The sequence below is a fragment of the Myotis brandtii genome, unplaced genomic scaffold (assembly GCF_000412655.1).
Source record: "Myotis brandtii unplaced genomic scaffold, ASM41265v1 scaffold565, whole genome shotgun sequence".
NCBI lineage: Eukaryota > Metazoa > Chordata > Mammalia > Chiroptera > Vespertilionidae > Myotis > Myotis brandtii.
The window spans coordinates 1,823,576-1,836,121 of NW_005370105.1; the positions used below are offsets into that span (position 1 = coordinate 1,823,576).

The 12,546-nt window shown below is 47.6% G+C and overlaps 1 protein-coding gene across 2 annotated transcripts in view; it reads right to left on the minus strand.

The window, feature by feature from the left end:
- The window catches only part of AGL (amylo-alpha-1, 6-glucosidase, 4-alpha-glucanotransferase), a 40,052-nt gene extending 27,516 nt beyond the window's left edge, over positions 1 to 12,536 (minus strand). Inside the window, exons 1-8 of one of the 2 annotated variants that reach the window (XM_005878551.1) lie at positions 12,487 to 12,536; positions 11,761 to 11,907; positions 5,415 to 5,625; positions 4,512 to 4,678; positions 3,412 to 3,615; positions 1,994 to 2,175; positions 1,723 to 1,834; positions 284 to 410 (exon numbers count right to left, since the gene is read on the minus strand). In XM_005878551.1, the coding sequence (XP_005878613.1) occupies positions 284 to 410; positions 1,723 to 1,834; positions 1,994 to 2,175; positions 3,412 to 3,615; positions 4,512 to 4,678; positions 5,415 to 5,625; positions 11,761 to 11,842 (1,085 nt within the window). In that variant the 5' untranslated portion in view covers positions 11,843 to 11,907; positions 12,487 to 12,536. Of the gene's footprint in view, positions 1 to 283; positions 411 to 1,722; positions 1,835 to 1,993; positions 2,176 to 3,411; positions 3,616 to 4,511; positions 4,679 to 5,414; positions 5,626 to 11,760; positions 11,908 to 11,994; positions 12,014 to 12,486 lie in introns of those variants that run through there. The other variant, XM_014549664.1, reaches the window with a different exon arrangement.
- Positions 12,537 to 12,546: the final 10 nt, after the last annotated feature.

Consider the following 12,546-nt stretch of genomic DNA (forward strand, 5'->3'; position numbering starts at 1 on the left):
TAATTTCTACCAAGGGTCATGGTTCTTTTTTTATTTAAATATATTTTATTGATTTTTTACATAGAGGAGGGAGAGGGATAGAGTTAGAAACATCGATGAGAGAGAAACATCGATGAGCTGCCTCCTGCACACCCCCTACTGGGGTTGTGCCCGCAACCAAGGTACATGCCCTTGACCGGAATCGAACCTGAGACCCTTAGGGTCTGCAGGCCGACACGCTATCCACTGAGCCATGCTGGCCAGGGTGGGGCTTATTCTCTATTGCACAGAACACACAACATACTTGTGGGGTATGAAGGTGGCCAGTGCGAGGTTCATGTCCACGGCACAGCCCAGCCGCCGGTACTCGGGGTCCTGGATAATCTCCAGGTGCCGCTGGGCATCAGGTGGGGTTGCTACTTTCCTATTTCCTGAGAAAGAAAAGGCAACATCATCCTCAATGCAAATACCCACAAGGAGATGAACTCTTACTGACTCCACATTTTTAGTTTGTGATGCTTTTCATAGACAATAAAACAAACGTTTATTTCACAAACACCCTTCCTGCCCCCCAACATACATGTGCACACCACCCAACACACATACGCACACATTTCCAACCTCCTCACGCCACCCAAGATACATGTGCACACCACCCAACACACATACGCACACATGCAGACCACCCAACACACATGCACACCAGCCAACACACACACACACACACACATGCAGACCACCCAACACACATGCACACATGGAGGAAAAGAGACATAGAGATAGAGAGACAGAGAGAGATTGGGAGAAAATAGCATCATGGAAGAAGAAACGCAGGGGTTCCTATCAGTTCGACCCCAGGGCCACTTTCCTGCCTCTGTCAGCACTCACTTATTCTATATATTATTTTAGAGCAAACACATAACCCCAGGAGTTCTTCTCCCCGAAGATTGCTTTCTCTTCTACTGTCTGTCTCACTAACCACCTGACTTTCTTTCCACACAGGTTTGTTTTCATACTTTTCTCTTTTCCCCCAACAAGCACATTCCTTACAGAGTGAGAGTAAACAGTATTCTTGGGGTGACTTTTCATTCCTTTTCTGGAAGGTGTTTCTGATTCACAGTATATCTCTAAGCACATAAAATCATGTGATTTTACATGAACTAACTAATATCTGGCTTATTCTAAAGAGACATAGAAATGGCTTATGGCCCAGCCAGCGTAGCTTAGTGGTTGAGCATCGACCTATGGACCAGGAGGTCAGGGCTCGATTCCCGGTCAGGGCACATGCCTGGGTTGCAGGCTCGATCCCCAGTGTGGAGTGTGCAGGAGGCAGCCAATCCATGATTCTCTCTCATCATTGATGTTTCTATCTCTCTCTTTCCCTCTCCCTTCCTCTCTGAAATCAATAAAAACATATTTTTTTAGAAAAGAAATGGCTTATAAAAACACAAATAAGATAAAATATAGATTCTCAAAATCTCCTTTCTGTATTCTGAGCATTGTACTAAGGAACCAAGGGACAGACACAGTCCCCAAAGGCAAGGATGAGGTGATATATGATTATGACCTGCCCTCCGATCGTCTCTGCTAACTATCAGAGAGCTCCCCAAAGCATAGTTTTGCAGTTGATCAAAACAACACAAATACCACATAACCACACATCTACGAAAGGGTTAACGCGGGGAAAGAAGAGTAATGTTACATTTCAGAAACCCGACAGGCGCACTGGTGTGTGTGCTGTACCTTGTGTGAGGAGTCCTCGGAATTGCTCAACGGCTTTGTCAACGTCCACTTGGAAAAATTCCCAGAGCTGGATCTTTGGGAAAACATCCTCCCAAATGATTTTCCGGATGCACTGAAAAATGGCCAATAGTTAAAACACAGGTGCATATTTTTAAAGCCTTTTAAGCAGATGTCATTGCGCGTATCAAAAGGCCGGCCGTAAACGACGTTCGGCCATGCGTGGAGTTTGTGGGGACGGTGTGCGGGGCTGCGGAGCCCCATACATACTGACATGCATGTGATGCTCGTTCTCGATCAGCGCGGGCACCCCCCTGTCTCGGTATCTCCCGGCGGCCACGTCGCAGGAGAGGTGCCACAGGGCTCGGTCCAGGACCCAGGCGGGCTTCAGGTGCGGAGAGTTCACCAGGTTGTAGGCGCTCTCCGGGTGGGCCTGGATCCATCTGCTATTCGTAGCTTCAGGAAGAAGGAAACACAAGGGAAGAGCTTGTAATAGATGGAAGTTAGTAGCTGCGCTAGGTCTAAAGGTGAAATACGACGTCGCTGTCGACCGCTCGTTGTCTGATATGTGAGACATCAGTGCCTTGTGCTGATGCTGTGCTGGGAAAACACTAGTACGTTGTGTCTGTGATACATATCCCACCACCCACTTCACCATCTGTGGTGCTTTTCTGCTGTGGGCATTTTTAGTGAGAGCAGATAGGACGCCACGCTGATCTAACACCGCTGTAGTAACATGCTTGCTGTCGTGGTGGGAGGTGACAAAGGGCATGTCCTTTGAGGGTCACGACCTCTCTGATGGTCCTTGAGTCGACCGTAAAACGCTCTTTCAAAGTCTGAAGGACATCTTTCTCGTCTGGGCTCTAGCCCGACATCAAGTCCCCTGGCCTCTGTGGGCAGAGTCACCTGTGCCTTCAGCTGGGGTCTGGGCTGCTCCGTGTCTGGCTGTGAGGTCCAGGGCGGGAGAATAGCCCCCTTTCCATGTCTTTTCTCCCCCTTCCCGTCTCCTGAGCGACAGGGCCCTTCTCCATCCCACCTAACCTCTGGGCTCTCTCTCTTACCTTAACTTTAAGAGTCAAAAGGTTGTGGACACCCCTTTTTCCTACAGACTCATTTCTCCCCGGGTATTTTTTGGGGGAATGAGGTGAGGGGAGGTGAGGTTCCTTCCTCTCCACCTTCAAATATGCTCTTATCCCTCCAAAGCTGAGACTACAGACAAGTACACATCTTGTCTAAAAAGCTCCTTCTCTAATTTCTGCACAGTCTCTTAGTAGCGAGAACAAATGTCTTGAAAGTCCGTCCCGTATCTGCTGCCTCCACCGTCTCCCCACACTGCAACCCGCTGCACCAGGCCCTGGGCTGAGGGTACCCACCCTCCTAACCGCCAAACTTCCTGTTACGTTCCGTCTTCATCCCTTCCAACCCCTGCATCTGCCGTTCCCGATCAGTCCCTCCTTGATTTACAAAACTCCCTTCCTTGGTTTATGTGAGGATACTCACATACTGATTATATATATTCAACCAACACTTTAGTTTTCTTTTAAAGAAAAAATGGTATCATATAAGGTTTTTTTTTAAAATCGAAGGATACCTAAGCATCATTTGTGTTTCCAATGTTATATGAAACGGCCAGGAATGAAATAACTAGATTATATTTTCGTCAAAATGCACAGTGGTTAACGAAGCTCCTACCAGTGTGATTGTAGACAACGTCGGTAATGCAAAGAATGTTCCACTCCTTTTTCAGTTTTTGCACTAGCTGTCCGACATCGTCCCAAGTGTACTTTTTATTGGGTCTTGAGAAATCAGGGTTTAATTCCAGCTGATTAGCAAGGGAGTAGCATGACCGCGATTGTCCGAGGGTCTGCAGCGGCGTAAGATGAATCATGTTGTAACCTGCAACGCAAGAAAGTAAACACAGATCACCGAAAAGAAAACAACACCTAAACTAAGCAAAATACAACTCCTTAAGTAATTCTAAACAGGAAGGCGACCATGGTACCAGAAAGGAGGCAAAGGCTTGGGTTCAAATCCAAGCTCTACCACAGGCAGCTTCAAGCAAGTTCACTGAAGTCTTCCAGGACATCAGTGTCTTCATACACAAGACAGAGATAATGAGATGGTGTATGTGCAAAAAATCACACAAAGTGTCTAGTTACCATTAGGGGCTTGATTTATATTTGTTGAATGGATAGATTTACATGTAGAAAATTCATCCTAAGCAAGTTTACCAGCATATCTTCCTCCTACTTTTAATGCTCCACGATACTTGTATTTTGTGTTAGTTATGACATTGAACTTCTCATTTATCTCTTCACACCATAGTCAGCTTGAAAGTAGAAAACTAATATGACCTCTTATTGAAGAGTAAAACACAACTTAAGTTTCATTTTACTCTTGCATGTATGACAGCCTTCCTTCCATACACGTCTCCCACACAGAAGGCAGTTAACCAGTATCTGTCGAATTAAAGTTATATGTAATGATAATACATTTTCCAACACATCTTAATAGTGTACCGCTCATCTTTGTATGTCAAAGTAAAGTCTCAGACACAATAATGATCTCACTTTATCACAGAGTTCCTTCATTTAAGTTGAACCATGTAATCTGTCAGTTTTATACATTAAAAAACGGTCAAGCATCAACAATTACATTAGTTCCATCTCTTTGTATTACTAAATGTACTAAGAAACACAATGAAAAGGGGAATCAGAGCCTGTGAGACCTGTGTCACAGACAACGATTACACTTGTTGTCAAACAGGAGAAAGGAAAGAACGCTGACAGTACCTGATTCCTTCGCGACCCTCAGCCGGCTTTCCCACTCGTCAAAGGGCCCCAGACACTTAGCGAGGAAGGTCTGGAGAGTGACACAGTCCAAGGGCAACACCCGGTCATCAGCACCGACCCGTAAAATGGGGTCCACAACGATGTAACCCCCACCGCTCTTCTCGTTCCTAAGGAAAGAAGACACATAAAACGCTCACCCAGTGACGGGGGAAATCTTCATCTCATGGACTGACTCTAGCTGGAAGTGCCTATCCCATTTAACAGTATCTCTCTAAGCACATAAAACCACTTAAAAAGTTGTAATAAAACTCAACGAAAAGCCACGGTTTATCCTTTCCCAATATTTACATAATAATATAATATGTCCAATAATGCTGCTCTAAGAAAAAAATAAGTGTCCTAAAACCTGTCCGTGATAACAAGGGCACTCGAGTAAGCAGCACCCTATCATCAGGTTGCACGGAAAGTCTACAGTATTGAAGCTGTTATTTTAAATAATAACAGTAATGCATGGCCGGTGTGGCTCAGTTGGTTGAGCATCATCCCACGCACCGAGAGCTTGCTGGTTTGATTCCCCGTTGGGGCACATGCCCGGGTTGCGGGCTCGATCCCCAGTAGGGGGCGTGCAGGAGGCAGCCGATCCATGTTTCTCTCTCAGCGATGTTTCTCTCTTTCCCCCTCTCCCTTCCTCTCTCTCTCAAGTCAATCAAAACACATTTTAAAATGAAATAATAATAATGCTTAGAATCTGCAATGAGCCTTCCAATCACTTTCTAGAAGAGCCATTTTCTATTTGCATCTCAAGAAATCCCTGTCAAAGCTGAACGCCATGGTTCATCAGGCAACTTTCTACACATTTAAGCGAGAGAGTAAGCTCCTTTTCCACGCTGGGAACCGGCTCACCCTTGGAGGAAGTAGTAGTGGAAGGAGCCCGCCTGCTGGAGGTGGAGGGCACAGTGTTTGTCCGAGTCATCCTCTCTGCCGGACGGATGCTCCCATTCCAGGGGGCGGAATTTTTCTCGATGAAACGCTTGCCCGGGAAAGGGGTAGTTTGTATGCACAGTGACTGCTTTTCCCTGGAGCGTTGGGCCTAATCGAAACTGCAGCTCAAACCCTAAAGGAAAAGCACATCATTGCAGGACTTGAAGGACCCCACTGGCGCAATAGAGCTTTTAGTGCAAGTATCACAAAACCGCGGTTTCTCAGCGATGGTCAACGGAACGCCTCCCGACATGATGCCGTCTTGTCTCCCGATCCCAGCTCAATTTCACATTTTAGCATCAGGGCCCGTCGAAGGACTGTCCGCTCTACACTGCCCCTGCCCTCTGCCCTGGACACGGATCCCTACTCGCACGCTCACATGGCTACGCTGGGGTATGCGAGTTCTTACGTGACCCCATTTGACACCATCCCCCCAACCCCCAGCCCCGAACTGACTGTTCAGTGGGGGGCATGCAACCTGAGACCTTGGCTGGTATTTTTTAAACTGCAACCAACTGAGAAGTACGTGTCTGGGGGTCCGAGTGTATGGCATATGTAAAAGGTGGGGGGTGTCATGGCACAGCTACCTCACCATCCGGAGAAAGCCAGACCTCCCGGAGAGGAGCCCCCCTCTAGAGAGGAAGAAGTGGGGCTCGAACAGGAGTTGTAGAAGTGGCTGGCCTGGGGGTGCGGGGGTGGTAGTGGGGTGACGAGGAGCTCTGGTTTGCAGTATTTGCTCACCAGTCGGACATGGACCCTCTCAAGCTACCAGCCCGACATCCCTGACCGGGGATGAGGCCCCATCAGCGCTCTGAGCCGCAAGAGTGATTCCAGCAAAGCACTGCCTACATCCCCGCTCCTCGGGGTGGTTACTAAGCCTTTCTACACGACGCTTATGAAGACAAACTGAGAAGTAATCGTCTGAAGACCTGAAATCTGAAGTTTCAATGCACAGTGACTGTGCGAATCCTGCATAGCTACGTCTCTGCGGGAATGACCGAATCCCTCCCAGAGGAAACGTGCCCTTCTGAACACAGACAAGCTGCGGACACCGGCTGTCTGGGCGGATGTAGACAACCTGTCCCCTCAGCTTGTGCAAACACTGCTCTGATGATGACACAAGGACCCAGCACAAAGGTGAAGGCATCCAAACACTCCCACGCGGCATCTGGATCCGCGGTCTGTCTCCAGAAAAGCATTCTCCAAACATGGATATTTATTTTTCCATGTAACATACATGTCTGAGGATTTCATGGATTATGTACATTATAAGACAGCAAGATAAGGGAAAGAGACAAGTAAACAATATTTTAAAGAGCTAATGTTATTTATGAACGGATGGGAAAATCCGAGCGGTCACTAATAGTTAATATGGATCAGATCTGTCTCTGGAAGAAATGGGGTTAAGTACATGTCATCAGTTTTAAACAACTTTTGATAAAGCAATTTGAAGACTCCCAGTTCTGTTCATTGGGACACTTGGTTGAATGGCCTCAGATTTGGAAAAATGCCACACAAAGACGCCCACGCCCACACGGCAGACACCCCTGGCGGCGCTGCGTCCTCTCCATGGCGTTCCCTCTCAGTCCCGTTCACCGGTTAGGTACAGGTTTTTGTTTTAAGGTGCTAGTAAATCTATATATTTTCCCTGACATGCACCAATTGTTTCTACAAGCTCACCAGAAGGTGCGCCATAGTTATATACTAAACAGATGATTTGAAAAGCAACTGAAATTCCTTATTTGGAAGGTTGTAAACAAACTAGAAAACTTTATCGACTTTTTAAAGTGGAAAGGTACTCATTTATATGGGTCAAGCCTGTTGATAGAAGTGTTACTAACATACATGTTCAAAATGCTCTCACCCCATAGCAAGGCCGGCAAACGACAGCCTACCTACCCCCCGTGTCTGTACAGTGCCATTGGACCACGGCCACGCCCGTGCATTTATGGACGAGTCTGTGGCTGCTTTCCCGGGACAACGGCGGAGCTGAGTAGCCGCAGCAGAAAGTATATGGCCTGCGCCTGGCTAGTGTGGCTCGGTCGGTTGGGCACTGTCCCAGGTACCAGAAGGTTGCTGGTTTGATTCCTGACCAGGGCACATGCCCAGGTTACAGCCCCATCCCCAGTGGGGGGCGTGCAGGAGGCAGCTGGTCAATGCTTCTCTCTCGTGATTGATGTTTCTATCTCTCTCTCCCTCTCGCTTTCTCTCTGAAATCAATAAAAATATATTAAAGAAACACAAATATAGATAGGTATGTATGGGGGGAGAGAGAGAGGAAAAAACACACAAAAAAAGCAAGATGAATCTACAGTTTCTTTCTATAACCCAATAGACAGATCAGTGCTTCCCCCCAAGGGTGCACAGTCCGTAGTGCCTGGAACTAAACTTCTCAGACAGTACGTGAAGCCTTAGAACGCCCGGAGGGTGTCAGACTCCATAGCTAACCGCACGCCGGCTAAAATTAGCTCTGGTCACAGCGCACATGACGAGGCTATCTTAGTCCTCATCCAGCAGCCCTCCTGCAGGCGACCAGCGAGGTGACCGGTTACACTGTTACTGTCAACTCACTTTTCTCTCTTGTCCACACTCCATTTACACAGCAAAAGCTGAAAACTGCTGAGCTACACAAAGGACGGAAGGCGTCCAGGTATGGGGAGCACTGGTTTTGTTCATTATTCTGCCACTAAATGCGATAGGAAGACAGGAAAAGGCCCGGATTTGGCTAGAAAAGGTGGTTATTTGGTCTTGTGCTTGGAATCCTTTGTTAGGGAACCGTGAAAAGGAAAGAAACATGAAGAAAGACTTGGTGACCAATTAAAGATGAAAGAACCAAAAACTGCCAGGTTTTTCTTTTCCATACCTGCTTGGTTGCCAAGTTCTATGCCTTTTAAAATGTCTCCTACTCTGTCCCTTCTTTTCCAAGTCTGATGAAGTAAAATCCTTCTCTTTAACTGGGCGTATTTTTAAAATGGCTTTCTCAATGATGTCCTCTGTCCAATGCTCTTCTCTCATTTTCTACATCAAAACTATCTTCTAAAATAATAGGATCACATCGTTACTGCACAAAAACATTGGATATATCCCCATTTATTTATTTTATTTCAGAGAGGAAATGAGAGAGAGAGAGAGAGAGAGAAACATCGATGATGACAGATCGGCTGCCTCCTGCACACCCTGTACTGGGGATCGAGCCCGAAACCCAGGCATGTGCCCTGACTGGAATCGAACCTGGGACCCTTCCCAGTCCACAGGCCGGTGCTCTATCCATGGAGCCAACCGGCCGGGGCAGATATATCCCCCTTAGGTCATCTGGGTGAATTACCGGTTTTCACTGGAGTTAGAGCCAACCACATCGCTCCGGTTCATAAACCCTTCACAGGCCGGTCAGCAGCTCGGCTGGGTTTCCAATGTTTGCTGCTCGACCTGGGGGTGAGCAATCCAGCAGCTGAGACCTACTGACCGCTGTCCGTGGGGCTTGTCACCCTCGTTACCGGTTTTCACTAGAGTTAGAGCCAACCACATCGCTCCAGTTCATAAACCCTTCACAGGCCGGTCAGCAGCTTGGCTGGGGGTGAGCAGTCCAGCAGCCGAGACCTACTGACCGCTGTCCGTGGGGCTTGTCACCCTGTCCCTGCCTCAGACCATTCACTCCCGTTGGACACTCTGAGACTAACACGCTTTCAGACACGGCTACACGGTTCGGCACGTCATCGTTCCGCGCCCATTGTGTCACAGGAAATCAAAGACAGCGGTAACTTCCCGGAGGGGTGGGTTCCAGCCGAAAGCTGAGAGGTGGGCATCACGGGAAGGACAGGAAAGGGATTTACTAGACGTGGGGGAACCCCAAGGAGGGGACGTGTCAGGGCAAGCAGGAGGAAGCCCCCGGGGAGGGAATTCACCGGGGAACCGCACACATGCAGGCCACTGATCACGGGGAGCAAGGACACAGGCGTGGCAGGGCCGGTGCATTCGTGACAGACCTCCTCGGGGGCCAGGCGGGGCGTTTCAGTGTGGCTTCATAGATGCCGGTGAATAAAAAGGGAAGAGCTGATTAGGAGAAGACGATTCCAGCAGGCGTAGTCAGGCATGTGGGAGAGACACAGACGGGCAAGCAGAGATGTGGGGAAAGAAACCGTACGGTTTAAAGGGAGATTGCAGTTAAGGAGAAAGAAATCGTCAAAGAAGAGTCGCCTTGGAAACCAGGGAAATGGAGACATCCCTAAAAATCAGCCAGGGACCTGGGAAGTAAAGGGTTGAGAATGGGGAAGACGGCTGTGGACTGGGATTTAGGCACGACCAAGAGGAGCTACCGAAGGCCCGCTGTCCCTAATCCAGGCTGAAGCCGAGGACCGAGGGCCAGAAGAGACAGGTATGGCGATACCAACGCCTTCCATCGACTTAGGACCGGGAAGTCACCTATGATTGGTTTGGAGCCTCAAAGCCCAGGCTGGTGGGAGAGCAGGGCAAGCCCTTCACATCACAGATGGAGAATCGATGTTCAGAACGGATGTGACTCCCCGCAGTCCCACAGGCTGTGAGCAGACGAGCCAGGCACTTCCTAGCTCCCTCCTCTTGCCTTGAGACTCGCCAGGAGCTGGCAGGCAGAGCCCCCGCCCTTGCCCTTCTTCCGAGGGAGCCCTGAGGGTGTCAAACCTTTGAGGCGGGAGAAGGGACAACTCAAGCAGGATCCCCTGCAGATATGCACAATTAATCGAAATGGGGACGAGAGGGCACAGCAGGAGGCACCACCACGTTGACAGAAATACTCAAGAGCAAGCGTGTCAAACTCAAAGGCTAAGATGGGCCAAATAAACAAGGTTTCTGTGTATGTGGGCCCCCAAAACCAAAAGCTTCCATTTTCATAGAAACGCAGGTTTATTTTGATAGAGACATGCTGAATACAAAGGGCTGAAATAAATGAGTCACCGTTAACATAAAATAATAGAACTTTTTAATAGAAATTAACATTTTTTCTTGAACAGACACTGAATAACTGCACAAATTAATAAGCGTCACGCAAATAAACCTATTTTTCTTGTTCTCCGAAAGTGAAATATTTCCTGTTGCGCACACCAAACAAGTCAGTCCAAGACTAACGGCGTGGCCATCGGCTACTAAAATATTCGCTGCTTGTATTAGTGGGGAGAAATGGTGTGCCTGCACATAAGGCGTGTAAGGGAAATGAAGGCAACACGATTATAGTAATCAGTCATTAGCGAACGTTGTAGTTTGTTATTAATTATGTATAACAGGATATTGTAAAAGTTAAGTTACGAAATTTTTATTAGAACGTTTCTTATATACTGTTATATTGTCTGGGCCACAAAAATATTGGTTATGGGTCACATGGGGCCCGAAGGCTGTGAGTTTGACATGCTTGCTCAAGAGGGTAGAAAAAAAAAATCAAAACCGGAAAAGTGCAGAGTCAGGAAAGCCAAAAATGGAGTGAGTGCTTGGTGATGCCAAAGGCAGAAGAAGAAGATTTGGCACGGAGGTAACACATCTGATGGTTGACATTTTTTCAAACATTTAACTGGAGATATTGAGGGGAATAACTCCTTCAACATGTTTACCAGTAACAGTGTTCGTTGGTACATGAATAAAAGGGGTCGCATTTTATTTTCCATACATGAAGCTTCTACTTCACAGATTACATGAACAGAAATGAGTGTGAAATGTTTTTCGATGCTTAAAAATGGAAAAGTCTAAGAAAATAAAGCATTTACTGAATTAGTCTTATGGAAATATAATTTGATCTTTTAAAAAGCTCAAATGTATTGCACCATAATCTGATCAGTCACTTCACTTTTTATTTGGCAAAAAATTATTTTCAGCTTTTACCTTCTCCATAGTTGAGAGGCTTTGGATAAACATAAATAATAGTTCACTTTGTTGTGATCTGTTTTGCTAATTCAAAATTCCAGTAAAGGAAAAGACTAGGAGCTATAAATGAGTAAAACTACAGCTACAGGCAAAGAAAAAAAATACATAGGAATTAATTTACCAACTTCTGTGTTAAGGGGAAGTTTGCATGCAAAGGAAAATGGGCTATTTTATCCCGGTTCCGACATGGCTGATACCAAATCTTTTCAACGACAATCGACTTGCATTACTGACACTTTTAGAGCACAGCACGGCCTCTGCCCAAATCAAGTTTCGAAGGGTCCTTGGAAATTACATCCACCTTCAAGTTTTAAAAAATGGAATCTGACAACGAATTAAAAAACTCAGAGACGCACAGCGAATCCAACAACTGGCCACTGACCTTGCTCAACTCGGAAGAGGGTCTTTTCCAGCCTCTCCATGTCGTTCAGGAGTAAAATTCGGATCTGCTTACTGTGCCCCATGCTGGCTGCTGGAGGGCTGGAGGCCTTTCTGCAGAACGAGGACTCCGGAATCCAGTGAGCGGCCCCTGAGACACACACACACACACACACACCAGTCAGGATAACGAGAACAACCTGCTCTTAAGTCCTCCAGGGCTGTCAGGCACACTTACATGTTCTGAGTATGGTTCACCCTCGCAGAGCAAAGAGCGAGTCTTATGAATAAGACCAGAGAAGGCAAACTGACAGCTACTTAGACACTTGAAACACAATATGAGCGAAGCGAAAATATTGTCCTATATTCTTACAATTAAAAAACAACAACACCCCCCCCCCCCCCCCCAAAAAAAACAACACACCAAACAAACAAAAATCCCCAAAGCACTGCCTTTGGAATCAGGCAGGTGGGTGGGGTGAAGTCCCAGCCCAGGCCAAGCGGCTGGAAGGCTCCAATGGCACCTCTGCCCAAGGGGTTAGTCCTTCCAAGGGAACAGGTGGGAGGTCGCCCGGTTCCCAAATTGGGGTCGGCAGCCACCAATGGGGAGAGGGGCCGCGGGGGCAGCTGTCGCCCCCGGAATAGCTGCGGTGCACATCGGACGTGCAGCGGCGCTATAGATAGAAAGAAGGCTCGGCCCCCGGAGGCCCGCGGCATTCCTCGCACTTACACCAGCAAGTTCTACGTGCGGCTCCGGGGACACGCCGGGCCCGCGCCCGGCAGCGGCGGC